The sequence below is a fragment of the Phoenix dactylifera genome, chromosome 11, assembly GCF_009389715.1.
Source record: "Phoenix dactylifera cultivar Barhee BC4 chromosome 11, palm_55x_up_171113_PBpolish2nd_filt_p, whole genome shotgun sequence".
NCBI classification, from domain to species: Eukaryota; Viridiplantae; Streptophyta; class Magnoliopsida; order Arecales; family Arecaceae; genus Phoenix; species Phoenix dactylifera.
In genome coordinates this window covers 28,867,095-28,894,126 of record NC_052402.1, presented here as the reverse complement: position 1 = coordinate 28,894,126, position 27,032 = coordinate 28,867,095, and the positions used below count along the sequence as shown (strand labels likewise).

Here is a 27,032-nt window from a genome sequence, read left to right as displayed (position 1 = left end):
CCATCATCTCCAAGAAGAACGGTGCCCCCCTCACATGATCTAAAAGAAGAGAACCATTCCCTATGGGGTGTCATGTGGAAAGATGCTCCAGAGTCCACAATCCAAGTATCAGGATGACTAACACTGCAATGTAAATACTGTATCATTTTCATTACTGTTGTGACCTTCTGATGAAACTGCAATTGTTGCCGAATCTGAGACGGTTTCTTTATCCTTTTGTTCCCTCTCTTTCTTAAACTATAGATGTCTACATTCTGATTTCTAGTGGCCTGGCTTCTTGCAATAGTGACAAACACCTGATCTTTTAGGCCTAGACTTTTGATCTGGTTTTGGATTTGCTTCTACCTTGTCCACCTTTCTTCTGTTCATCTCTACCTCTAACTATAAGTCCTTGAGCTGGAGTCTGAACCTGATGTTGTAACTGTACTTTCAATCTAAGCTCATTGGATAATAAAGTAGCTTCTACCTCTTCAAGACTTATTGTCTCTTTTTTATAGAGCATAGTAGTAGTAATATGCTCAAAGGACTTAGGCAGGAAGTAGATCAGGATCAAAGTCTTGTCTTCTTCATCTACTTTAACACCAATATTTGCTAAATCAAGCATGAACTTATTATACTCATCCAAGTGATCTTTGAGTGAAGTCCCTTCTGCCATACGAAATGTGTGCAGCTTTTCCCTCAAATACAATGTATTAGTAAGGGATTTTGCCATATATAGACTTTCCAATTTTTTCCATACTCCTTTAGCTGTATCAAGATCCACAATATTACATAGGACTTTATCACTCAAGCCCGAAAATAGAGTCCCTAGTGCTCTCTCATTAATCTCTTCTTTAACAGTCTCATTATCTCCTGGGATTACATCCATACCCTTGAGGGCTTTTGCTACACCCTCTTTGACCAACAAGTATTTCATCCTTACCTTACATAGTGAGAAATTCCCTGTGCCATCAAATACAGCCACTTCATGCTTATGGTAGTGGAATGAGAAACAGAAGCCGAATCGTTAGCCCTAGAGGAACTTTGTTATCCGTCAGTAGCCATAGCTGTGATACCAATTGTTGGCTTCACGAGGGCACAAGAATGAATCTTTTCGGCTTATAAATTAATATATATTCTCATTCAGGCATTTCATCGAACACATCACAGGCATAAATAAACAAGCACAAAGAGACAAGAACGTGGTTCGGCAACTAGTGCCTACATCCACGGAGAGGAGGAGCAATCCACTATATCAACCGTCCTAGTAGGGTACAAACAAGGCTACACAAGTGCCCAAAATATGGGTTGCCGAATGATCACAAAAGGAGGCAACAATATACCAAATATAAGGCAAAAATGCCAATCGGACCAACCTTTCTGCAGCCACAATGGTAGATCAAAAGAGTAGTATACGAACCAACCTTTCTACGGCTTCAATGGCAGATCAAGAAAATATCAAGCATATCTTAGCTTTCCTTCTTTCACTGTGAACAACAAGAGCAGGGACACACGGAAATGAGAAGCCAAAGAGAAAAGTCTCGGCAGAAGAAAGGAAGTCTCTAGCGAGTGGAAAACGAAAGCGGACGCCTGTTGTTGCCGGGAGACTGAGATCACAAAAGAGAACGAGAGAGGACCAGAGTGGCGATCGGGATCCCTCTCTCTCAAAACAACCCTTAAAAAATAAAGAGTTTGGCTGCCTTATATATATAAGTGTTAGTCTTGGTAAAAGGTCCCTTTCAAAATAGGGATTTGGAGCAAAGTCCAAAATAATCAACATAAATATTTTTGATGAGACAATCACTCGTATTCAACATCTCCCCAATCTCTTCCATGTCTGCTTAATTGCAAGCACCACCCACAAGAATGCTTAAGATTGTCTAATATTGCCATTGGAGTTAATATCTCTATTCCTGGGTAGTTTACTTGCTTTGTGACCCAAAGGATATCCACAACTGATGGTGGCAAGTAAGGAGCCCACTGTCCAGACAAGCTAGCCAATAGTTTGGGGCCCAAGCTCTCAAGAAGGGCATGTCAAGCACCTTGATGGTATTCCAGACTCCAGAGGGTGGGATTAAAGCAAGCCAAGGATGATGTCCATGAACAAAGCAAAAGACAAAGTGGGAGGTGGTGGAGAGCTCATTGGAGGAAAATTTGGGAGTTAAGAATGGTTAAAGTTGGGGAGTTCAAGCATTGAAGAAGGCATCTGATAGATGATCCAAATATGATTATAAATGGACATAGTGAAGAGGTCAATGGTGTAAAGAAGGGTGTGAAGGACGGGGAGAGTCATGGCAAAGAACCCCTGATGATGAAATAAAGATAGACGGGGCAGTACCATGACTAACAAAGATGTTTCTGGACACAACGCAACAGAAGAAAGGAAGGTTGGATCCTAAGGTTGAAAAGTAGAGACATGGAGGATGGAGAGGGTTGGATCATCCCCAAGATTAATTTACTTCTCTGCCCCAGTATAGAGCTACAAATGTAACCGTTGTTTGCAGTAAATGAAACATTCCATCAAACAAATTAGCCATGGCAAAGAATAGGATTAAGATCCTCCTTCCATGACAAAAGAGAGGTGTTTGGTTCCGCCCGAAGGAAAAACCATCACACCAGTTCTTACAATCTCATACAGTTATCACACTAGGACTGAAGCCATTCCAATAGTATACAGAAGGATGATACTCAAATGATAGTACATGTTCTCTTCTTCAACAATTACACAACTATGCATCTATCTTTACAACATGCTACCCTGTGTATTCCACCCACTCACTTTATCTGTCTTATATTACACCATATATCATGCTAATGAACTTGCTTCTATGGTGTCTGCAAACGGTATCCAAAGGCAGCTTTGGGCATGCTATTCCAGCATCACTTATTTGAACAGCCACCACAGTAAAACTTGGTGTTTTAAGCAACAAAATCATGAAGTAGATGCGATGACCCAAACCTGTGCCGCCGATCATCCATACTCATGTAATCATAATCAGTTGTATCAGCTCCAATTGGAGCAGCTGCACCATAAATGTCTTCCCCCCTCATCGCAAGAAAGTTCTGTGGACCATTTGATACAGGAAGGCTTCCATCACAGTGTTGCAGCCCCAACGTGAGAGAGACATCGCTATTCCCATACTGACCAAACTCAGCCGTCTGATAAGCCATATACCTTCCACTCCCCTCCGAGTGGGTGAAGGCATCTTGTAGAAGGCTACAGTCATTGCCATTCGGTCTTTGCTCGTTCAACTTAAGATTCATATAAGCATCATCCGAACTTGTTTTGTCCTGAAAGCTGGCAGACGCCCCACCCGTATCCATGTTGTGGATGGCTTTCGACTTTGAGTCATTAAGTTGGTTTATCTGGCATCTTTCCCCTGGAGGGCTTTGTAAGTCCTCCTCATTCTCAGAGGATCGGATCTCATCCTTATGTATGGGTGGATTCTCTGATGAAGAGTTTGAGTCAATCTCCGCATCACCAATCTCTTCTCTGTACATTTCCTCGATCATAGGCTTCCACAGCCGAACTCGAGCATTAATGAACCAGTTTGAAACCTAGACAAAGGGAGAGCAAATGATGAACAACTAAAAATAACAGAAATAAATGCTACCTGACTGGCATGGATTGAATAGGATGTAGCTCTAAATGTTGTCCTTGTAACATAATATGTGGTAATCCATTAATAGGATATGTAACCTAGAGATCTAAGTCAAATATATGTTTGACAGTGGGTGGTAAGCAGATACCTAAAAGGGGAACAGGACCCAATACAAGATAAATATTAAGTATCAGGTGCAAAGAGAACTAAGCTGCATTGGTGCATAGAGGAGCTGATACAGCATGCATAGTTGCTGAAGGATCATGAAGTAGAAGTTGGAAGGCAGACAAATAACAAATGATAAAGATAGAAGGTTAGATAGAATAAAGGAAATTACAGTAGAGAGTATTGAGAGAAGAATGATAGACTTGCTCTCTATGTGACCGACACCATCAGACATTGCATTAATCATTAAAGGGGGAAAACATCCTAAACATGTCCAGATATAAACCTTTAAAGTTCTCATATAAATAGTGAGGAGCATACCTGACTCCTTGTCAAGCCTGTCTGTCTTGCAAGCATCAGCTTCTCAGAATCCTTTGGGTAACTGGCAAAAGATTACATAAAAAACAATGAATAAGAACAAATATACACTAATATTATCAAATTTCCAGGAGGAGGTAGTTGAAGTTTACGGATGAAGAAAGTGCTCAAACAGCCAAGCACGAAGGACTGAGACAGATGACTCAGGTAACCCCCTCTGTGGCCTCCAAGCATGCTGTTGCATCATACCAAACTGCTGCATGGCCCTCTGTTGCCTTAGCTGATGGTCTATATATCGGAGGCGAGAGATTCCACCTCCCTTGCTAATTGAACTGTCTTGCTCTCCAAGGCTTTTCCGAGTAGCTCGAATCTGACCACTGATGGCATCTCTGAGGCAGCGGAAGTGCCGAGAGATTGTCTGAAGGGCAAGTGCAGTGTAAGGTTTAGCAGCCCCAGAACCAGCAAATACATCAAAAGATGACACTACAATCTGCATTTGATGGTAATATTGTTTATATCTTCGATCAACCTGCAATAGGAGGGAAAAGAAGTGCAATTTAATCCACACATAAAGAGCAGTAAAATCAATCATGCAATGAAATTAGCAAAGCATGCAATTTCTCATTGATATGATTGACGGTATAACATTGGTAGTAGTCTTCTTGGCAGAACACAGGATGTTTTGGAGCCTTAAACCCAAAATTCTCTCAGGTTTATGACATTGCTGATGTGGATCTCACTGAAAATAGATTAATGCAGCTTTCCTTCACTTATAAATCATAAATACTGTCTTAAATTAGATTCAAAAAACAACACCATATGTACATTGTTCCAGTTAAATAGTTATGCTTAATGATTGCATGTAGGTTTCTTCTCTTGTTTTTGGAGATAACTTATTGCTGTCCTCTCATCTGGACCAGCACACAATTTTGGGGTAATAATTAAAAGAAGACTTTTACGAAATTCTCAGTGAAAGCAGATATGCACTGATTCTTCAGCATGGATGGTTATACAATGTGGTAGATGACCTAAGAGTGTCACTAAACACAAGCACAATCTTCCCTCAGAGACTAGGAACATCTTCTCAACATCAAGGACTGCATATTCATGTCGTTGGGATTAAAAATAATCAAAAATGAGTTAGAAGATTTTGATGGTACAATAGCTCAGATGAAGGTATATGCATAAGTAATCAATAAATACTTGAAAGGTGATCAAAATCATTGAGATAAAGGTACAAAGAGAAGTAGTCTTCCCTCAGAGACTAGAACAAATGTCTTCTCAAATCTCAATATCAATGACTGCATACTAAGTCACTAGTATTAAACACAATCAGAAAAAGTTTGAAGCTTTTGATGATATAACAGCTGAGATAAAGGTACGCAGAAGTCTTGAGTATATACGTGCAGAAGTATTCAGAATATACTTGCAGAAGTATACAGTATATACTTGGAACAAATCTTCTACGCAAAGAGTAACAAAGTTTGATCACTAGATACTAGGCATAAATCTAGACAGGATAGAGCTTTTCTCAGCCATCTTTATCAAATCTTTTCACATGAAGTAGTCAATGCTTGCTTCAGAAATTTCATGCATGAATATTCTTTTCAACCAATGCTTCATCACTTGCCTGATGCAACATTTTAAGCTTCCTCTATTTACTCATTACAATTTTTGTCCCCCATCTTTTCTAGCACAAGGATTCTTATTTCTACCAACTCATTTATTTATTGACACCCTCTTTGTCAAACAGTCCAGCAATATGACATTGCCATCCTTGCTAATGTATCCTAGACTTTCCCTAAATTAGATTGGCATTTGTCAGTCAATAACATCTACAGATGACTAACTGTACTAGAAATATTTTTGTCCACTGTCCACTTCTCTACACTAGATTGGATGTAAAATTATTGTTTATAGGTATTTCAAGGAAATCAATCTTGAACCTTGATTGAAGGCTCACAATAATTTTCCCACTGATACTGCAGCCCATATATATTTTTTAAATAGATTGGTTCTCAAACCTTTAACCTCAAACTTTCCAAGTACAATTTCAATGTAGAACGCCCATGTTACACTCATTAATTCCAGCATTCAAGAAATAACCATCACAGATGGTTTCAAATCCCAAACGGAAACAGGGAACAGTTGATGTTAGCAAGGTTTTAAATCCGTGGGATAAGGAACTCCTGGCTTCTCCATGGAACAAGACACCCTGAGTGTCTCGCCGGGTTCCCTCTCCTTTCTTCTTTCCTTCGTTTCTTTCTTTCTTTTTTTATTTCTTTTGTTCTTTATTTCTTCTCTTCTTTCTTTCCTTCCTTTTATTCTTCCTTTTTCTTTTTCCTCGCTTTTTTCTTTCCTTGTTTGCTTCTTTCTTTCCTTTCTTCCTTTTCTCCTTTCTTGCTTTTTATTCTTTCTTCTCCCTTCTTTCCTTTTTTCCTTTCTTTTTCTTCTCCTTTCCTTCCTTGCTTTCCTTTTTCTTCTTCTTTTCTTACTTTCTTTTTTTTCCTTTTCATCTTCTTTCGTTTCTTTTTCCTCTTTCTTCTTTCCCTGCATGGATGGGTTTCAGAGTCCAGTCACCTTTCGATCCTCTTTTCGCATAGGAACGAGATGAGATATCTAGGATGCCCCCCATCCTGAGACTTGAAATCTTAGATGGTAGGTTCCCACTTATAAAGAACATGTTAAGCTATGAAACAAATCCAAGTTCAATATCTTCCCTTGTTTTAACATCAAAGATCGTTGTCCATAGAAATTCTTGGTGAACAAGGATTTATCAAGCAGACCCCCAATAGTTGGGACAAGGCATGATAGTTATGGTTATGGTTATCATTCACGAATGAAATAGACCTCTAGTTTTCTTTGTGAATATCAAATGAAAACTATGAGAAGTATCAAATTTTTTTATAAGTTAAAGTATAAAGCCTATTCTAGATGTATGCTTATCACATGCTATAGACTCGCCTCACAACCACCACAAAAATTGTCCATATGACCATTTGTTAAGCATATTCTTATTTATGTCCATAACATATTTTGAAAAAAATACCTCTCATGGTTCTCTTATGATCTCCCCATGTTGACAAGAACTGTGCCCTGGTCATTTTTTCTCTTTTGATCTTTCCATAAAATGTTATGCTTGATAAGTGTAAAGCCTTCTACCTTTTTTTTTTCCTAATCGTTGACTCCTTTTCTCAACACCCTCTCCAACAATTTCATGGTGTCACATAATGCCAAATCTTTTTCTTTTTCGCTTTGTCCAATGCTCTTTCCTATCACCCATCACTAATTAATTTACATGCTTTATTTTGTCAAAACAAAACCATACAAAATCATGGTTTAGCCCATCGGTTTTTCCTTATTATCGGTGTAGTTTTTCAGTTCATTTTGTTTTTGCAAATAAGTGTTCTAAAGGGAATTAGTGGTATTTTGATGCCCAAAGAACCACATAGTGCAGGTTTTAGTTAGACATTATGCAGATTATGTAAAGAAACTGTTGATTCATAAAGAAGTAAAAATAACTAGGAAAACAGAAATAACTTGGTAAATCTTTAAAAAACATCTATTGATGAGTACTCTCACATGTAACTTAAGGACTTGTTTTGGTGAAGAATTACATGGTTCTCTTAGTAAAATGACATTCCCTACAAATGACTACTCTAAATGATAAACAATCAATTCAAAGTAAGATGCAGAAGTAAGAGAAACTTGCATGTTGTAACAAAGATACAATGTTAGGGCACTAATGGATGAGACTGGGGAGGGGGAAGGGTGGGGTTTGGCATGCAAATTGCTTGCTGCTGATAGGTCAAGAGGCTGCACAACAGGATCACATAAGTGGTTTGGCAAATTGTTCAAGTACCTTTTAAAATACTTATATATCAAAAAAAAAAAGCTATAATAACCGTATACTTTTTATGTTCCGAGTTCTCATTGATCACTAGAAAAAAATGAACCAACATTTTACTCCTATTCTCTTCATTTAAATTTAGTTTGTCCCTTGTCCTCACCATTGTCTTTACTAGTTTGACATTATTTGTCATTTGCATTCCTTCTAGGACCTTTCCAGATTGATTGCCTATTGGATCTTGTCATACTAATAAGATCATATTAGAAACTTTTCGACTCCTAAGACCCATCCTAGCTAACTCTTTTATTATACTGTGATATCTGATCCCTACCTTCAAGTACCACCCGTACTGCATCTACCCTTTGCATGTCTAAACTCATTTACGCTTAGGAGAAAACAGATATAGAATAGATAATAAGTATCAGAAAAAGAGAACTCTCTACGAGAAAAAAAGACAAACAGAACTAAATCCCACTTGAAAAATCTTTACTTGGTCCCCAAAATAATTATAGTTAATATATAGTGATGATAAATTTCCAATGCCAAATGAGGGATTTATGTTATGGCAATGTTTTGGACAAACAACAAAAAAATCCTTGTTGTAGAAACTTAAACATAACCAGCATGTTTATTCTAGTGGCAAGATATATGACTGGGTAAACTAATGTTTAAGGTGATGTATAACAGGAAATTAGCTTTTAGCACCCAAAACAATAAAATCAAAAGTGAATACAGTAGTCCATAATTCCACATCATAGGATTTCCTAAGACACTAGGAACAAACCTTAGTACCAGGAAAATTCTACCTAAAGTAATGTGCCCTCTTGGGAAACTCCATGGAAACTCAAAACCAGAACCACTTCTTAAAGGTTTTCTTACTTGATGTGTTTTCAAGTTATCTACTTCCTCTGCATTTGCACTCCTAACAACTCTAGGTTTTGGCAGCTGAGGATCAAACTAAATGATAAGTCTTCCAAATGATGGTTGTGGTTAAAAAAACAAAAACAGCAGAAGTCATGTAATACTTACCAAACTAGGAAAGCCTTATTACTTCATACCAAAATACAAAAGGCTTCTTTTCTGTAAGTATTATACTAAGCTTGTGAGGAAGAATACTATGAAAACCTAGCAATGAACATCATCCAATGGGAGGAATTTAAAAATCGCACTTGAAAGTCTTACGGCTTTTTATGCTGCAGTAAAAGCGTACAGAGTTGGTGAGTTTTCAAAAATGAACTAATGATTTAACAAGACAATGTATGAGAAAAGTAGCTGTTGCCAATCCCAAGCTTGGACGAGCATGGTGGATGGGCATCAGGTCGACAGCCCATTTTTATAATGTTGTATAAATAAGCTCATAGAAGTAAATTCATTATTAGCAAAAATAACCTAATAAATCTAATGCTTCTCATGAATGAGATTCAAATATTACAAATAAACATCGAAAATGAAGCTATACATGAAAAAAACTGTGTAATTGATATCTAATTTGTCCAACAGCTTTGCCTCAGAAAGGAGCATTGTAACCATGGTATGCTGAACCAGCCCATACTGGCCGGTTCAGCACGTACTGGACCAGTCCAGTCCCTGACCGGTTTGGTTTCGGTATGGAAAAAGGTTTCGGCCCCAAGGGGCCGAAACCGACCAATTCACGCAGCGTATCAGTGCAAACCGGACTGATACCGCATTGTACCGGTGCGAACCGGAGCGGTTCCCACCGGTACGCGCAGGGCAGCGTGCCTGCACGCACGGGGAAGAAGAAGAGGAAGAAGAGAAAAGAAGAGGAAGAAAGAAGAGAAAGAAGAAGAGAAAGGAGAAGAAGAGAAGGAGAAAGAAGGCCGGGCCTCGGGCCGACCCCCTCTCAAGCACACCAACGAGGATCACCCCCCTTCCAAGAGCTCTATTCGCCCTTCCTTGCTCGCGGAAGAAGGGGGAAAGAGAGGAGAAGAGAGGAGAGAGGAGAAGAGAGGAGAGAGAAGAAGAAAGAAGAGAAGAAAAAGAAAAAGGAAAGGAGAAAAAGAAAAAGGAAGGTGCCAGCGCACAGGGAATCGCGGGGAAACACGCCCTCGCATGGAAAAACGAGCGGAAAAACACGCCCATGCGCGGAGAAATGCGCGGGGAAGCACCCTCGCACCCTGGGCAGCGCGCTCCACACTTTGGACAGCACGCGCGTGGGAAAACGCGCGGCGAAGCGGGCCCTTGCTCGCGGCCTCGCCCGTGGAAGCACAGGGAAGAATAGTGTCCTGCGCACGCGTCCCGTGCACAGGAAAGTGCGCCCGCGTCCGCGCGCGCTGGGAACCACGCGGGTGCACTCTGCTACGGTGGACCAGGTCGGTGCCGGTTAGGCACGGCCCGAACCGATACCGACTCGGTCCGGATCACCACCGGTATGCCGACCAGCACCAGTTCGGCGTACCTTGATTGTAAGACTAACATTCGAATAAGTGTTTCCTTACAATAAATTTGAGTGTCATGTGGTAAATCTCACTATTTCCTAATTTACATCAAGGAAAAAGAAAGGCAAATTTCAAAATCTGCTCCTATTATAATTAAAGTATATTTATATTGAAATACTATTAACCAACCGTAGACCTTTTTTAACTCTATGAGGATGGTCATACTTGGCAAACTGTGCTAAGTCCTCATATGGCATCATAGACACCCATAGCTCATCCCCTTTTTTATTATCTCCACTTACGAGGACCTTCAACACAGATCCAAGCTCCTAGTTAGGACTACAGCTGGCCTCACTGCATATAAGCAACCTTGGCAATTAGTTTCCTTCATTCTTCTCCTCTGGTGGTAGAGCAAAGCCATGGGGTAGGGAGGGCCATCTTAACCACCCACACCCCCCCCCCCCCCCCCAAACACACACACACACACACAAAAAAAAAAAAGAAAATGCTATTCCCTATTCCTCACCCTCGCTGCACCTGTTTGGAAGGAACATGGCTTCCATTAATGTCTTCATTCAATTTAAATCTCAAGTAAGAAATCCAACTTAGCTCAGTAGTTAAGCAATCAAGGAATCCAAAGCCATTACCATGTAAAGATGCCACGCATTTAGTCTCTTTCTTTTTCATAGGAAATCCCCACATCCTCCTGTGTTTCTGTAAGTCTCTTCGCTTCTTTGATTATGCAAGTCTCCATATTTTCCTATAACAAGATCTAAAATTTTCCTTTTTATTTCCCTGCTAGATTGATATATCTTTGAACCAGCTTGCTTTTAAGCCAGACATTCAACTTAAAATATTATATCCCATTCAGAAATGAATCTGAATTTTGACACAGATTGGTGATCAATCCAAGAGAATTTAGAGAATATAGCATAACCCATAGAGAAGAGTTTTTATTTTTTTAATGTATAGTTGGGTTTTCTTTTAGAGTAATTTTTTATTATATTATCCAAATATACTTTTGATTGATGTTTTTCTGAGATAACAACCAAATTATATAGTTTCTTATAATATTCAAAATTACATAATTTAAAACATGATATTTTTAATTAGATTTAAACTGATTTGTAAGTTAATTAATTAAAGTCATCAATTAACAAAGACCACAAGGATCTATCCATAGCCATCCAACATTATAAATTACAATTGAGATATTTTTTGTTTCCCACTTTTACCTTAGCATATTCTTGTCCATTATAAGGATTCGTGGTTGTTTTAGGCTACATTTAACATGGAAATTAAACTAGTCATATGTCACTCCATCAATCAGTAATGGGTATGCATGGTATAGAAGATTGTTAACACTCTAGTTAGCATAACATCTTTGATAGTGTTGGTTTGATATTTTGTTTCTTGTTAAGCATACAAAGCCACAGTACTATTCATCCATCTCAAAAGCCACAGCTCTTCAAATAAAATCCATGCATTTGCAATTTGTCCACTCTTGCTGTTGCTTAATACACTTTTCAAACTCATGGGCATGGAACTCACGCACAAAACCAAGAAAGGCAACTTCATGTCCCTGTAATTCTTGTCTAGCATTCACCAAAGCTCTAGTCCTATTAGCCATCAAATCACCAGCATACCCTTTAAAAATCTGAATCACAATGCATTATTAAATAATCTCCTATCTAAAAGACATTTTCTTTAAATGATCATCATCAATCATCATAGCTTTGAAGCTAAGCTTTTATGATAATTCAAAATTTTGAGTTTCACACACTTCAGTTGATGTCCTAACAATAATGATCCTCATAAATTTACAGAATTGAAAGCTAATCCTAGATAGTGAATATGCAAAGGGCATAATGTACAGTACTTTGGCTATATCTACCTGGATTCACCTAAATCCACCTAGATTTCTAAACTATGGAATGTAAGCATCACTTCCTAAACAAATCTTCTTTGTTCAATTCCATCATACCAGGAAGACAGTTGATGAGATAGACGATGACTCCGTTGCTGCTATGACAAGAAGGGAATGGTAGGGACCAAGTATTGTAAAGTATATATACATAGATACAACACTGTGTGTCCTTTTCAAAAGAATTATATTGAATTGTAAGTTTAGGGATAATCCAAGAAGCATTATATAGAAAAAAATATATTTAATTATTTATTAGTTAAAATTTTCCCCTTGCAAGTAAAGTTAGTGTTTGTATTCATAAAAAAGCATAAGAAATTGATTTTCTTCATGAACTCAAAAATCACTAGAACGGGATGGTACCATTGATACCGTATCCTACCGATGCCAAACTAGCACTTATACGGGTGCTGGGAAGCTGAAACCTATACCAATATGTATTAGCAATTATCGATACATACCAGCCATTGCAGTCTGTAGTGTTCTGCACCGATGCATATAGATGGTACTATACAAACTGTACCAGTCAGTAGCGATAGTTTTTCATTATTTTTGATGTTTTCACCATCTGTACTACTATCGTACCAATACGACCATACCATTCCAATAAAAAAATGGTTAGATATTTGATACCAATATTCAAAACCTAAATTTTAGAGAAAATTTGTAATTCATGGATTTGGATAATGGTAAAATAATTGATAGAAGTGTTGACTGAATAAAAGTTATTTCATATAGTTTGTGGAGGCAATTAGCTATTGAGAAAACACCAGCACCAAAGGTATTTAAGCCATAAGGTAGCATATCATACCATATCATGTAATTTTAAGCACAAAGAAAAAATATACAACTCAACTCAACTCAAGTCAACTAAGCCTCAATCCTTAACTAGTATATATGAATCAACAATTACCTATATGAATCCTTTTCTCCATTCTGCTCTTTTTAGGGCTACACTTTCTAAAAGATGTAGTGATATCAAATCCTTCATTACTACTTCATCCCACATGATTATCAGTCTACCTCTATCTTTACAACTTCATCCAATATGATTTTGATCTTAAATAATATTAAGATAGTAATAATATTTTTTTGAAACTATCATATTTATTTTAGTCTGATCATGTACCAACTTTGACATTTTAGTTAAGGGTGGGTGAAGAACAAGTCTAAGATTTCATACAATTTCCAAGTTTGATCAGCTCTTTTTCTACCAATTAAAATGAATCAACAATTAAATCCTTGTCCTTAGTTTTCATCTCTTTCTACTAATCATAAAGCAAAACAACAGAGTAATATATTTTTCTGAAGAAAAAAAATCTAGTACGGACCCACAAACTATTTACACAAATGCATCCACCCATAATTTATATAGGTACATTGCTAGGTTCGCCGTACTGGTACCGAACTCCGTACCGGTGCCGCACTAGTATAGGCGTACCGAGTGTCAGTATGGTACGGTACGCGGTACGCCAGGTGTACCGGCATTGGCGTACCAATACCGGTACCCATCGGTACGGGTACGGTACGCCCGGTACCAACCGGTACAGCATACCGGTACAAGTATATGGGATAGAAATGCCTACAAATGCTGTGGCTTGGATGACTGAGTCCACATCTAGTAAATGCACACTTGACATAAATTCTTGTCTTTATTAAATACATTCTTCATGTTCAACTCTTGCTCTTTCTAAGGGAGTGAAACAAGTGCACCAACCAAATATTGGAGTGTACTTTGGAAGCTTACATGAACAATAAAATATTTTTTAATTGTATGAAGTTTCACAGGTCACAGACATCCTTGTTTCCTCTAAGAGATATAGCACAATGCCAACACTAGTTACACATAAACTATCATTACTCAATAAGTTAAATATAATTTTCCCTATTTTAATACATTTTGCAAAGTTTTCTAATAACGTTTAAAATAGACATATGAATCTAGTATAAAATCCACATATCAATAATATACTATTTTGTTATGACAATTGTTGAATATTTTTCAATTCAACTGAGAGGCACAAAATTTCTACAAGGAAGAATCAATATTTTGACTCGATGTTAAATCCATAGACTATTACATCATTTATGTGATTTCAGGAAAAACAAAAAGTCAAATTAAAAAAAGCACTTACCTTCATTTCATAAATTTAATTTTTAATAGCATATCTATAATTTTTCAATGATGGGGTTGTCTCTTATAAGTTGTAGGTTAAAATTTAATTTGGAGGTGAAAACAAGAGATCAGGAAATTCTAAGATAAAGCAATGTTAATTATCATTTCATGGAAAAATAATCAAAAAAGAATATTATTCTAGAAGTTTGTCACCTTGGCCATCTAGACCAGTCTCAAAAAAGCCCCCAAATGGTCACCTGGCGCCTGCCATAATATTTTGCATTAAATTGGAGTATGATGGATGGAATTGATTTATGAGTTTGATTATTCCCAAGTTGGTAATTTCAATAAACTTACTACATCTTATTGAATATGTTATGTTCCAAGTTTTATGGATATAGCTAGTTTTCATCATTATATTTGTCAACTTATTAAATTATTATTTTTGGGTTGCCTTGACCTTTGCCACCCATCTAACACCTACCTGGCCTCCTAGCTGCCCATGGGCCACCTATAGGCTTTTGAACATTGGAATTGATGATTTTGTTAAACTTAAATCAATATTTATTGGTATTGGACTAAAAAAGAAAATAAATGCAGACCAAAGATCTAGTTGTGAATCCATAAATTCAACAAACATCATTTGATCACCTTTATCCAAAGTATAATCTAAATCTAATCAGTGGTGTACTTCCAAAGTATATAGGGGAAAACTCAAACCTTAAAAACTTACCGAGTCATTCAATTTGTCCTGTTAAATTCATAGGCATAGCTGCTCCTATAAAAACCTTCAATGCAAAAGCCAACTAAAGTATCAATTTGATCAGGCATGCACAATAATTGATACCTAAAGATAAAATGAGATTGCCATCATATTGTCTATATTGAACCTCAAAGCATATTTCCAAACCGGATATTTGGATATGTCAATTATACGTAAATTGTAGATAAATGCTTAGTTGGTAATGAAAGAGTTTTGGCATGACACAAGGAGGAAACGACAACGTCCATTACAATTGGCTCTAAACATCAACTTTGAAAGGAGCTACCATGTGACAAGGCCTACACCTCTTTATACTTTTGAAATGCTAGAAAACAATTATCAAGTTAATAGGAATTAAGGATTGAAGCCCCAGCAGGACGAGGGCAGTCCCAACCGGTCCCATCCTATGCCAATGAGATTATGGCACATGGGATAGGTGCGGGACCTAAAACACACTTCCGTCCTCCATCTTGGCAGCTCGCCTTCAGCCCGGCAGGGTCACGCACCAATACCGCCATCCCAATCGGAATATGCCCTCAGCTGCACCTTTTTTTTTTTTTGACAATGTTTCGAATCATTGCCTGGAGGGAGAAGGAAGGAAAGATCAGTTTAGGTCTACTTTTTTTTCAATAATGTATTGGCTTTGGCTTAGCCCACTGTTGCTGGGAGGGAGGAGGCACAAAGGCTCAGGTTCGTGAGGATCCTCCTTTTCATCTTCTTCTTCCATTTTTTCCCCGATGAGCATGGGGCTCAGCCAGTCACGTGCTCACATTTTTTTTCCTTTCCGATGAGCACACACGCAGTCAGCAGAGAGTAGACATGGAACAGGGTCGTATCTTTCATGCAAAAGAAGGATTCTCCTTCCTTCATATGAAAGTATCACCGGATCACCAACCACACATATCCTAAAGCACTCAAAACTCATCATTCATCCATCCGCATAGATATCAAAGCGAACAACTGGTGATCCAATGGTGGAACGTAGCACCCCTATCCTAGTGGACGCTGACTGAGAGAGTTCACACAGAGAGAGAGAGAGAGAGAGAGAGAGAGAGTTAATTTTCCCTCCCCTCTCACTCTCTCTCTTGTGTGCTTTTCCGCTCCCCTCCCCCACTCGATCTATCTTTAATCAATATAGAACTCACCTGTCCACTCCTCTTTTTAATTTTTTTAATTAATTTCCTTTCCACTCTCTCTTTTTCACCTCCCTCTCCTCTCTGTCTCTTCAATTAGTGTGGTGCTCACCTGCCACCCACTTCTTTTGAGAGTTGATTTTATTTCAATAGATGTGATTGAGATTTGAAGCACCAGCATTATTTGGTCGCATTGCTCTGCGGTGAAATTCTTAGCGTCTAGGAGTAAAACAACTAAGTCAGGGATGCGTGATGGAGCTTAGTCCCACATGTCAAGACATTGAGATGTTATAAGCATCGGCCCTTCGCCGTTGTAGCTGAAATACGAGAGGAAGAGGAAAAGAGAGGATGGGAGAGGAAAGGAAGAAGAGTTGAGCCATCTTCCACATCAGGAACTTCTTGCTTAATTAAGGTGAGAGCTTCTTTTATCATTAATTGAGCCACATAAAGTAAAATGAGATAATTATGATAATGTTTTTCGCATGAAATTATGATATGTTATAAGGTTAGGATCAAACTACTATAAATTTTATTTTTTAATATATATTCTATTTTAGTAAGATTATCAAATTTTTAGAGGGGTCCAATATATGAACCTAGCATTGATCAAGCAGAAAGTAGTGGACTTTTTTAGTAATTGGATAAGGTTCCAAAAAAAAATCCAAAAAAAAAAGAAATATCAAAATATTTTTTTACTTTCTCCAATAAATGGCCCCTATTTGAAAGCATGTGCCATATTAAATGACTCTGCTTAAATATAAGCATATAGCATAGCAAAGTTCGCCAAACTGGTACACTAGTCGGTAGGCAGGTCGATACTGTACCGGTTCGGTACCGTACCAACACAAGGTACACTTAGGCATGCCGGTTTCGTACTAACACACCCTTTTTTTTGAAGTTTTTCAAGTTGATTTAATTGGTAATCAATAATTTTGAATTTTTTAATAATTTTAAGTCTAATTTAATTTTTTTTATTTTTTTGATATTTTTTGATGTTCTATAAATCCAGTTTAACCTAAATGATACATCTTATTATTTTAAAATGATACAAAATATAAAATAATTAGAAAAATGCTGCGTGCTACAAAAAGCAACATAAAATATCCTTAAATCAAGTAGTAAGGTAAAAATATAAAATAATATAATCAATTACATATATTTAAAGTACAACATATATACCGATATCTAATATCTCGTCGAGTAACAATGTTTCTCATATATATGAATCATTAGCATAGTCAGGAGGCACATTAGCCTATCCTTCTAACCAAACGGTGTTGTAGTCTTGTATATTCATTCCATAAGGAACTGCTCCATGTTATAAGTACTTTCGTATCTCTTGTTGAAGTTCTAGCTCTGAGAGGTATCTTTTGGCAAATAAATTGGTTGATAAAACGGATGTGAAGGAACCCATCCAAATAAATCAGCAGCAAAATCCGACCCATAAAATGCTTGAGACTATGTAGGATAGTAGCGACAAAAGATTCCTCAGACGCACCATATCCATATCCGTATCCATATGGGTCATCGGCTGTCTGTGGCTATGAGTAATAGGATCCAGTATATGACTCAGAATCTGATACGTCTATAGATCCTACTCCACGTGCGAAATCATTTGCAATTGCATCGTATCCTCCTGAATGACCCCGAGGAGCTCGTCTCCTATATGCAATCGTCACAAGCTCCACCAGTCGTGTTCGCAAATTAGGAGAAAAGAAGAGTCGGTGGAACTTCCAAAAAAAGGCCTTCGGCCTTCCCAATACTTGTTTTTAACAAAAAAAATCAGAGGGGGAGGGTGCCCAGTTCCGAATCAGGTTGACTCAGTGCCAACCATCCGGTTCGCACTGAGTTTGAATAAAACCGGCCGGTTTCAGGCCGCTTCCAGCCGGCTCGGTCTAGTTTGGGCCTTTTATGGCCAGTTCCAGTCGGTTCGGAACTCGTTCCGGCCAGTTCGGTGCTGAAACCGATTTCAATAGGCGAATCGACCCGATTTTCCACCGGATCGGCTCGGCACAGGCCGAACCAGACGGTTCGGTCTAATTCAGTCTACCTTGTAGTCTAGTATACATGCACCAAATGAATTAAATCGAGGTGGGGGTAAGACCTCTATTTTGAGTCTCCCCACTTATCTCATCATTATTGTGACTGTAGTTGACATGTGCACCACCCAATTCATGCCTGAAATGATGGGCGGAAGGAAGGAACAAAGTTGGGGGCTTTGATATTCTCCCCGAGCTAGTAAAAATAGGGCCAATTTATCATAAATGTATTACTTTTGAAGTTTAAATATGTTTAAACAAACAAATAAAGCAAGAAAACTTCAAGATAATTTTTTAAATAAAAAATGAAATATATATATATATAAAAGGGTGTCCCAAGCAAGTATCGAAATGCTCAACCAGAATGGTCACTAGGATGGGGCAGGATGTGGGGCATCGCATTCCGTAGGAAAACTGGGACACCCGTCCTACGGGATTTCAAACCTTAATAGGAATTATTAAATAAAAATGATTCATGAAGTCAGTCAAAGATAGTTGAGATAAGATTTGATGCTTCTATTCATGTTTTAGAGTTGAACCCACATCACTATGTACCATTAACTTGTCAAATCACCACACAAGAGTTCAATAAATTTAATCATCCCAATGCATGATGACTGGGACCATGGAACAAAGTAGGTGCAATTCAACATGCTAGTAACCTAAACATTCAAATTTTCTGATGTAATACAGTTGGTGTAAAGGCATGTAAACTACATCAAACATCCTCTCATTTAAGTCATGAAGAATCTGAAGCCCTAATATAGAGCTCAAAGTGGATAATTCTTGAGGACCTGGTCAATTTCCTTTTAACAGCATGCGAAAAGACTTCTAGCTAGAGTAATAGGAATACATTGTTCAATACCATCACCAAAATGTTATAAGAACTAAGAACTTGACATACTTTAGCTATATGAATGATAGATTAACAATATATGATGTTAGAAAATGAATCATACGTACATATGCTTTAGCTGCTAAGATTAGTTAGAGCAAAAAGAATAGATGCATGAGATCGAATTGCAGCATAGAAAAAAAAAATTTCTTCAATGAAAGAAATGTGCTCTCTTTTCTTTTTCCTTTTTGGACTTATATGAGTATAGTAGTGATGGTCAGCAAGTTCATAAAAGTTTGGAAGTGTTAAAACAACAGTAACAAGCCCAAAAGTATTCGCTGACAGATCTCAAACAAGCATTGCTGTGAAGGTTGCCCAAGAATTATAATGTGTTAGTAATTGAGAAAAAAAGTCTCCCACTTATGTATAGTTGAAATATCTATACTTGAAATCTCTAGGCTGGCAAATTGTTTAATGCATCATTTAAATTATGGCATCAATAGAGAAAAGTAATGAGATATAAATACCACTTAAGAGATGAAAACAAACTGCACAGTTTGATGCTTTTAGATGGTCAAAAAACCTTAAAATCTATAACAGCAAGATCAGGACAATTTACTAAATTAGTAGATCTCCCAATCATTAGCTGGCCCTTTTAGGTTTAGCAGTAGGTCCCTCACTTCCACAGAGTTTCGTAGATAGGAATGTGGCACAAACTTATTTGAGCATTAACACGAGGTAGAGAGCCAGTGGTAAGACATTATTGAACTTTCATCGACTATACTTTGGTCCATATGGATGTTCTGATAAAGATGGGATCAGGATTGTTGGTTAATGTTAATGTTAATTATATGCTACATTAAAGAATATATCATCATTCCACCATTATATAAAAAAAATGATACAGCAAAGGAAAGGAAAGATAAGGAACAAAAGAAGAAGAGAAAGAAAAGGGAAAACACAATGGTGGACAAACAAAGAGGGAGAAAAGGGAAAGCTCTGGAAAAGAACAGGAACACCAGTTATCATGTATCCACAAAACATGCCATCAGCACATTAAGAAAAACAATAAAGGTCCATGGAAAGCCATGTATTAATCCTCAATTTTACTCTACTTCAATCCTAAAGACTAGTGCTTTCCAGATCCAATCTAAACTCAACAAAACCAATATCATGATAAGAAACAGCTGATTTACCCTATGTAAGGAAACAGACAGATCAAACTGAAAGCCAACAAGGGGAAGAGAAGGATTAATCAAAGAGAACTCTATGATGTAACCAAAGAAGTTGAAAGATGTTGTCAATCAGTTGATGACCATTGCCCTCTTCCTTTATCTTGATTATATCTTCAATTCTGCCTCCATACCAGAGAGTACTTAATAACAAAATAGTGGATACTCTACCTTTCTCAAACTAAAAAGGCAACTTATTTCACCCATTTCAATCCAATGAAACACAAATGTAGAAAAAGTGAATTAGCTTGTAGAAACCACAATAGAATCACAGCTTCCTTTTGATTTGATCATGGTATGCCATACCGTATCGAACCGCACGGTATGGAGCATAGCGAACTGCACAGTACGGAGCATACTGTACCGTATTAGTTCGGTACCAATACACAGTACAGAAGGCGTACCGACACTCTGTATGCCGAACTGGCCCCTATACCAGGCATACCAACACAGTGACAGGGTGGCACCGGCATAGAGCCCAGTATCGAGATAGAGTACCTTACTTTTAATAAAAACACTAGTATACCACTGTGATGAGAGATATCTATGAAAGAAGCATTACACAGTCCTAGGTACTTAACATGTTCAAACATAAGGCATGAACATAACAAACAAAACTTAAAAAACTTTCCGAAAATAGTGAGAAAAGCATGTAATGGAATAAAGAATTGCTATATGGCTGAAACTTGTGGGCAAATGAGGACATTGAAATATTATGAAATGGTCCAGTAAGGTGTTCTTTACTTAAAACTTTTTACATATTTCTATACTCAACATAAGTTCTCAAACAACTTATAAGAGATATCAAATTTTTATCATACCATTTTCTGTAACCCACTTCAGAAGACCAGTGAAGAAACACTCCATGTTTACTATTTTTCAATACCTCAACCAGTTTCCAAAAATTGTGTATAGACTGTTTCACAGAGGGTTTTCAAATGTTGGACACCATCCTTTGCACATTAGACGGATCTAGGAATCACAAGAATGACTGTTAACATAAGATATGTGATATTCTTGTCAGGAGCAGGGCCTGGTCTTAAATAAATAACTATGATTATCATAATAAAGTGAACATTTTGCTCTATAACGTTTCCAACAAATCAAGAAACCATAGCCATAATTTATGATCCTTGACCTAACTACTTGGGGTCGGATTTATGCATCCTCACATGCCAAGTATCCTATTTAAGGATGCCTCTGATGTTATTCAAGATTTTTCATAGTCTTGCTCACAGCATCCAGTAATTGTAAGCTGAGGTCTTCTGCTCCTATTTTCACATCCTTCAACCCAAATTATAGCACCACCTTATGAAAGACATCTTGAATCTTCATGCCCTTTGTCCATACTCATACAATCTCAATCTCTCAAAAACTTTGTCCTTAATTTGCCAACTCCTTAAACTACTCTACTATAATCATTTCTCACTTTGCTCTACCTTGTTTCACCCGACATCTATCTCAATTTTCATTTTTGTAACACTTCACCTTATGCAAGGCAGTCGTACAGAACTTCGCTTCTGAAATGTAAAGATTCATGAAGATGTTCCATTTTTTTCATTTCTCAATAAATAACTTCAAGCAAGGTACGCCGCCTTGGTACCGGGCCCCATAGTGGTGCCACCTTATTACTGTGTCGGAACATCCGGTATGGGAGCCGGTTCGGTATACCGAGTATTGGTATGCCCCCTGTGCCATGCACCGGTACTAAACCAGTATGTTACGGTATATCTCGTACCATCCGCTTCGGTATGGTATGGCATGCCTTGACTTCAAGTCTCCTCAATACCACTTTTGTATAACAAAAGCATAACGTCGTGCAATATGTTTATGGATGGGTGGTTCATCATATTTGGGTAAGAAGCTACTACCTATGGCTGTTATTTAGCACAATGGAGAGGGTTCATCCATCATTCTCTCCATAGAAATAATAAAGCAAAGGCAGGGAACTTGGGGTTTCAATACTCAAAGAGGTTGAATTATCAATTTTGAAGACCTAGACCTACCTGCCAATCTGGAAGAGGCGGTACACAGCAAAACTATGGAAACTCAATTGATAAGCTTCTTAAGGTAGTAAACTGTCAAAGTTACATTGATATCTCTAAAGCAAGGACAGTCTCATTAAGTGTGAGAATTCTGATTAATTAATCACATAACCCAGTCAGCTTAGGAGTAGTAGGTGGCTTCACCTGATGTGGGCATGGAGGGATGCATTATACCTATCAAATAAATTTCCACATTCTTCAAAGAGATCAATATAAGAGTCAACAAAAACCATTAAACCTGTAATAGCTAATTAATTTTCACTTTATACCTCTATACTTGTAAAACTTAAAACAAGTAGAGGAGTTGATTACAATGGAGTATGTATCACCAATAAGATACCTGAAGCAATTCTGAGTAATCAGCGCAACGAGAATGGCAATTTTCCTATCTATCCGTCAACATACACAATCACACATCTCTCTATGTGTGTGTAGAGAGAGAGAGAGAGAGAGAGAGAGAGAGAGAGAGATTTCATGTAAGTTATTTCAAATACATGTGTGAAGACAATTAACAGAAAGCCCACTACACAATTAAAAATCACATCCAACAAGAAACCTCTACACAAGTTACTCCTTCAAAAAAATCATAACACATAAAACAGAGCATAATAATAAGCTGAACAGTCTAATATAAAAAAGAAACAGATAGAGCAAGCGCTAAAAAAATAGATATTTATATACACATTATGTTCCAGCATTATCTAACAACATGGAACTATGGTGCAATAAAACCTAAAATATGCATTGGACTGAGGAATTACAAGTATTGTATGAATTTGAAAATAAAAAAGAAAACATTGAACTATGAATAGAAAGAAGAAATGACTAACCTTTACTAGAAATGGTGCTGCTCAAACCTACAATTTTTCTTTTACTACATATGAAGGAAACTTCAAATAAAGAAACTTGAATTGGAAAATCAATATATACCCACCTCATCCAACATAGCCAACAGTTTTGTGACCTTGTTCTGAAGGTCCTGCCTTCCAGAAGGTGAGAGCTCACCAGGCGAATTGGCAGTGGACTCTTGAGCGTTTGAAGGCATCCCTTCACTCTTTGTTGCCCCATCAGTATCCTTACAACCAGCGGTACCAGCAGAAGTATGGACACTTTGACTTTTATCTGCTTTGTCCTTCAAAGCCTTCCGGACGTTAACAACTTCATCAAGTAACTCTTGTGCTGCCTTGAGATACTTAGAATTTGAAATGGGATTTGTAAGACTTGAAATTCCATAAGCAGAGAGGTTAGCATGCATATTTTTGTTTCTAGATTCATCATCTCTACATGACCCACTGTTTCCTGTAGTTGACTGATGTGGCCCAAAGAAAGATAAGTCTGAGGTCGCAGGCCGGTACTGGAATGAAGGAACTGGAATTTGCGTGCTGAGGCTAAGTGACAGTCCTTGGTTTTGCATGGTGGAAACATTTGAGTGCTGCAAAGACAACTCCTGGCCATTTAAGATGCCCAACTGTGTCTGCAGACCCATCTGGAGATTATTACTAACAGAACTGCGAATAAGATCTCCTGCACCATTCATTGACCCACCAATTGTTTGCATGAACAACATCTCATTTCTCCCATCCCTCCAAGCATTATAAGCATTTTCGCCAAGATGAGAAGTCACCATGTTAGGGCCTTCCACAGATGAGCCTTGTGAAATCATAGCAATGGGAACAGGGACCTTGACAGAATTCTGCTGGGATTGAGCATTGCCTGCCAAAGCATCTGAATACAGACTAGAAGATGGGTAGTTAACATACAGCATGTTGCCAGTAACCGATGACTCAGGATATGGAGTATGTCCAGGATCCCTTAGGCACAGATTTGGCATGGCATCTCTTTGATTAGTAGAGCTGGTGTAGAAAGTAGCCATTTTTCTGTCCCTTGATTTCAAAAAGTTCAAGATCTTTATAAATAGGAGGAGTTGAACAATAAATCATGACAACATTGGGTACAGCAGTAGGCTAGCTGCTTGTCGCGAGGAGTCAGGAAGGTTCCCAACAGTAACACCTTCCATAACACAGAAAGCTTGAGTTCTCCGTGAAGAAATGAGTTGTCTGCAAGAAGTTGTGCGCAGAAAAAAAAGGTCAGCAGGTATGCGATAAAGGGCATATACAAACGCTAACTAATAAATCATTAAATATAGGGAAAAATTAGCATAGAATTCAAAAGAGAAAGTAGTGGAAATTTATTTGTAAATATAACATGGTTTATTGATTTGGTTTTCGTTTTTAACCAAGAATGTCTTGATAACACCATCAAGAAAAAAAAAGGGGGTGAAATTATATCATAATTTGGCATTTCTTTTCCTTATACTTCTAAGCAAAGTATAAAAACCAACTGCTCTGGCCATGACAGTTTCTGAACCACCGAGTTAGCATAACCGGAAGAAAGGGCTAGACAAGGACTTATTAAAACAAATTAAGAACATAGGAGGATCAATACAGACATACAAAAACAAAGACATAGAACGACCGAACACCATAGCCTAAAGTCTTTACCTTGCTACAACGATCGGAAGAGTAATCAGCAGAAAAATGCTCAGAGTTGTTCCACCTCTTCGGTCATGAAAGAACAAGCTCAGGATCAATCTGGATGAACAATCAAACAAATAAAACCAAGTTCCTTTCCTTTTAAGGCTACATGCTTGCACGATATCGAAAAGTAAGGCAAGTAACATACTTCTAGTGAAAGATTTCAGAATCTCAATCCCCACCAATTTCAGCTCAAAGCACACAACAATTTATGCCAACTAACAGAAAAGCAGCAATAAAAAGCAGTAAAAACCACCACCAAAAGAGCCAAATAACTCTACTTTATCGCCCTTTCCTTTTAGCATCTGTTAGGGAAAGGGCTTTCACCTATAAAACCCAAAACTCATCTCAAAGACTCCATTCCTTCCAGCTAGTCAACACACCCAGACGCAAAAAGAAGAAAGAAAGAAAGAAAGAAAGAAAGAAAAGCTTCCCCCATCCCAAAAGCAGAGCAGGGAAAAACCAAGATTAAGCAAGGTAGGAAAACAGAACACAAACCACTTTATCAGAAGAGCTCATTCAACCAAAGAAAGAGGAGAGCACCCAAGAAGAAAAACAACAGAATCAGCTTCCGGTCAATTATTCCACAAGATAATCCCTCCTTGCCAAGAAGAAACAAAATTTTCAAAATAAAAAACAAGTCAAGGGAGAAAGTTTGTTGCACCCACCAGACATAAAAAGAATAATAAGGCTCGAAAAAAATTATAGAGAGAAAGAGACAAAAAGAACAGGAGAAGAAGAGGAAATAAATGAGACGGCGATTTATAAAACAAGAAGTGCAGATATAAGATTATATGTACCCGTTGATAGGTACTTGGATAGATAAAAAGAAGGGGATAGAAACGAAGCAATAAAAATAATAATACCTGAGAGAAGTAGCAAGAGGGGTGGAAACTTTGTTGAGAGATAAACCGCGGGAGGAGGGCTGCTGTGCGCGTTGTGGGGAGCAGGAAAGCATGAATTCGCAGCCGATCCTCTGTGAGAAATCCTCCCAATACGGAGACAAAACCGATCCCAAGGATTCAAATCGCCAGCCACCTCCTAATTCTTTTTCTTTTCTCTCCTCTGCTTCTCCTCCTCTCCTATATAATAATCCTCCTTCCACTTCCCATGCCAGCACCTAGAATAATATAATAAGCCCACTAATGATTCTCTTTAACTTGCTTTCCCTTCTCTCTCTGTCATCTCATTAGATTATCATCAGCAGAACCAACATTCTAACTTGCACGTGAGAACAGTACTCGATCCCTCCTCACCTTCAAAAAGGCATGAGAATGGCCTCTTGCTCTCTCTCTTCTCTCCCTTATTTGTCTCTCTCCTTTTTACCTCTCTTTTTAGCCAAGTCTGAGAGTTCCTTCCTATCTCCTTCACTCCTTTGGAGTTGGTGCTGGGATTGTTAAGGTGTTCATTCTTCTAACCACCAGTTGGTGGACCTAAACCTTCTCTCAAACCAATTTGATCCCCCTCCCTTGGTTCCTCAGCCCTCCTCTCTCTCTCTCTCCCTCCCTCTCGCCATCCTAGAATTTTAAGCACGTGGAAGATGCGAAGAGACCATATGCTCTATGGCAATGCACCATGCGACCGAGCATGCCATCAACCACAGCCGCTCGCTCTTGAAGCGGTGCACCCACTTGATGAATGAAACTATAGAAACAAGCGCTTGTGATTGACAGGGTGCACAACCATGTGTTGCATGCTTTATAGAATATAATTTCTTAAAAAGATGCTCTCACAATCCAAACCACATAACATATATGGGGGGTCCTCGCTCTAACCATCCCTTATAAAAAGGGCTCCCTTTGCCTAACCATCCCATATTAAGGTGTTGTGGGGTTGGGGGCTGGTGGGGTGGCCTTGCTTTAGAACAAGGGCATTATTATAAAACAAGGGCATTATTATGTTGATTGATAGGTGTGTGGGTTCCCCACTTATGTAAGCATGCCTTGTCTTTGCTGATGTGGGTTGTGAAATGTGTGGATTAAAAATCACTCCCTTGTATTCTTCCTTAATGCTTTGCATCAAGTCTGCGCTTGGTTGTATACAAAATCTGCTTTCATGCCTGCATGGTCCTTTCTTGTTCTTGATGAGTGCAATTATGGCA

At 38.1% G+C, this 27,032-nt stretch overlaps 1 protein-coding gene across 5 annotated transcripts; it reads right to left on the bottom strand.

Moving 5' to 3' along the window:
* Positions 1-2,513: 2,513 nt before the first annotated feature.
* On the bottom strand, positions 2,514-26,431 carry LOC103723606 (BEL1-like homeodomain protein 7). Of its 5 annotated transcripts, none has more exons than XM_008814565.4 (6): positions 25,798-26,431; positions 24,899-24,988; positions 23,332-24,454; positions 4,217-4,593; positions 4,068-4,128; positions 2,514-3,537 (listed from the first exon to the last, which is right to left on the bottom strand). In XM_008814565.4, the coding sequence occupies exons 3-6, from the start codon at positions 24,268-24,270 to the stop codon at positions 2,899-2,901; spliced, it is 2,016 nt and encodes a 671-aa protein (XP_008812787.2). In that variant the 5' UTR covers positions 24,271-24,454; positions 24,899-24,988; positions 25,798-26,431; the 3' UTR covers positions 2,514-2,898. The 5 variants fall into 5 exon arrangements, with proteins under 5 accessions (XP_008812787.2, XP_026655966.2, XP_008812790.2 ...); XM_026800165.2 differs by lacking the exon at positions 25,798-26,431 and adding an exon at positions 25,430-25,634; XM_008814568.4 differs by lacking the exon at positions 25,798-26,431 and adding an exon at positions 25,080-25,378.
* Positions 26,432-27,032: the final 601 nt, after the last annotated feature.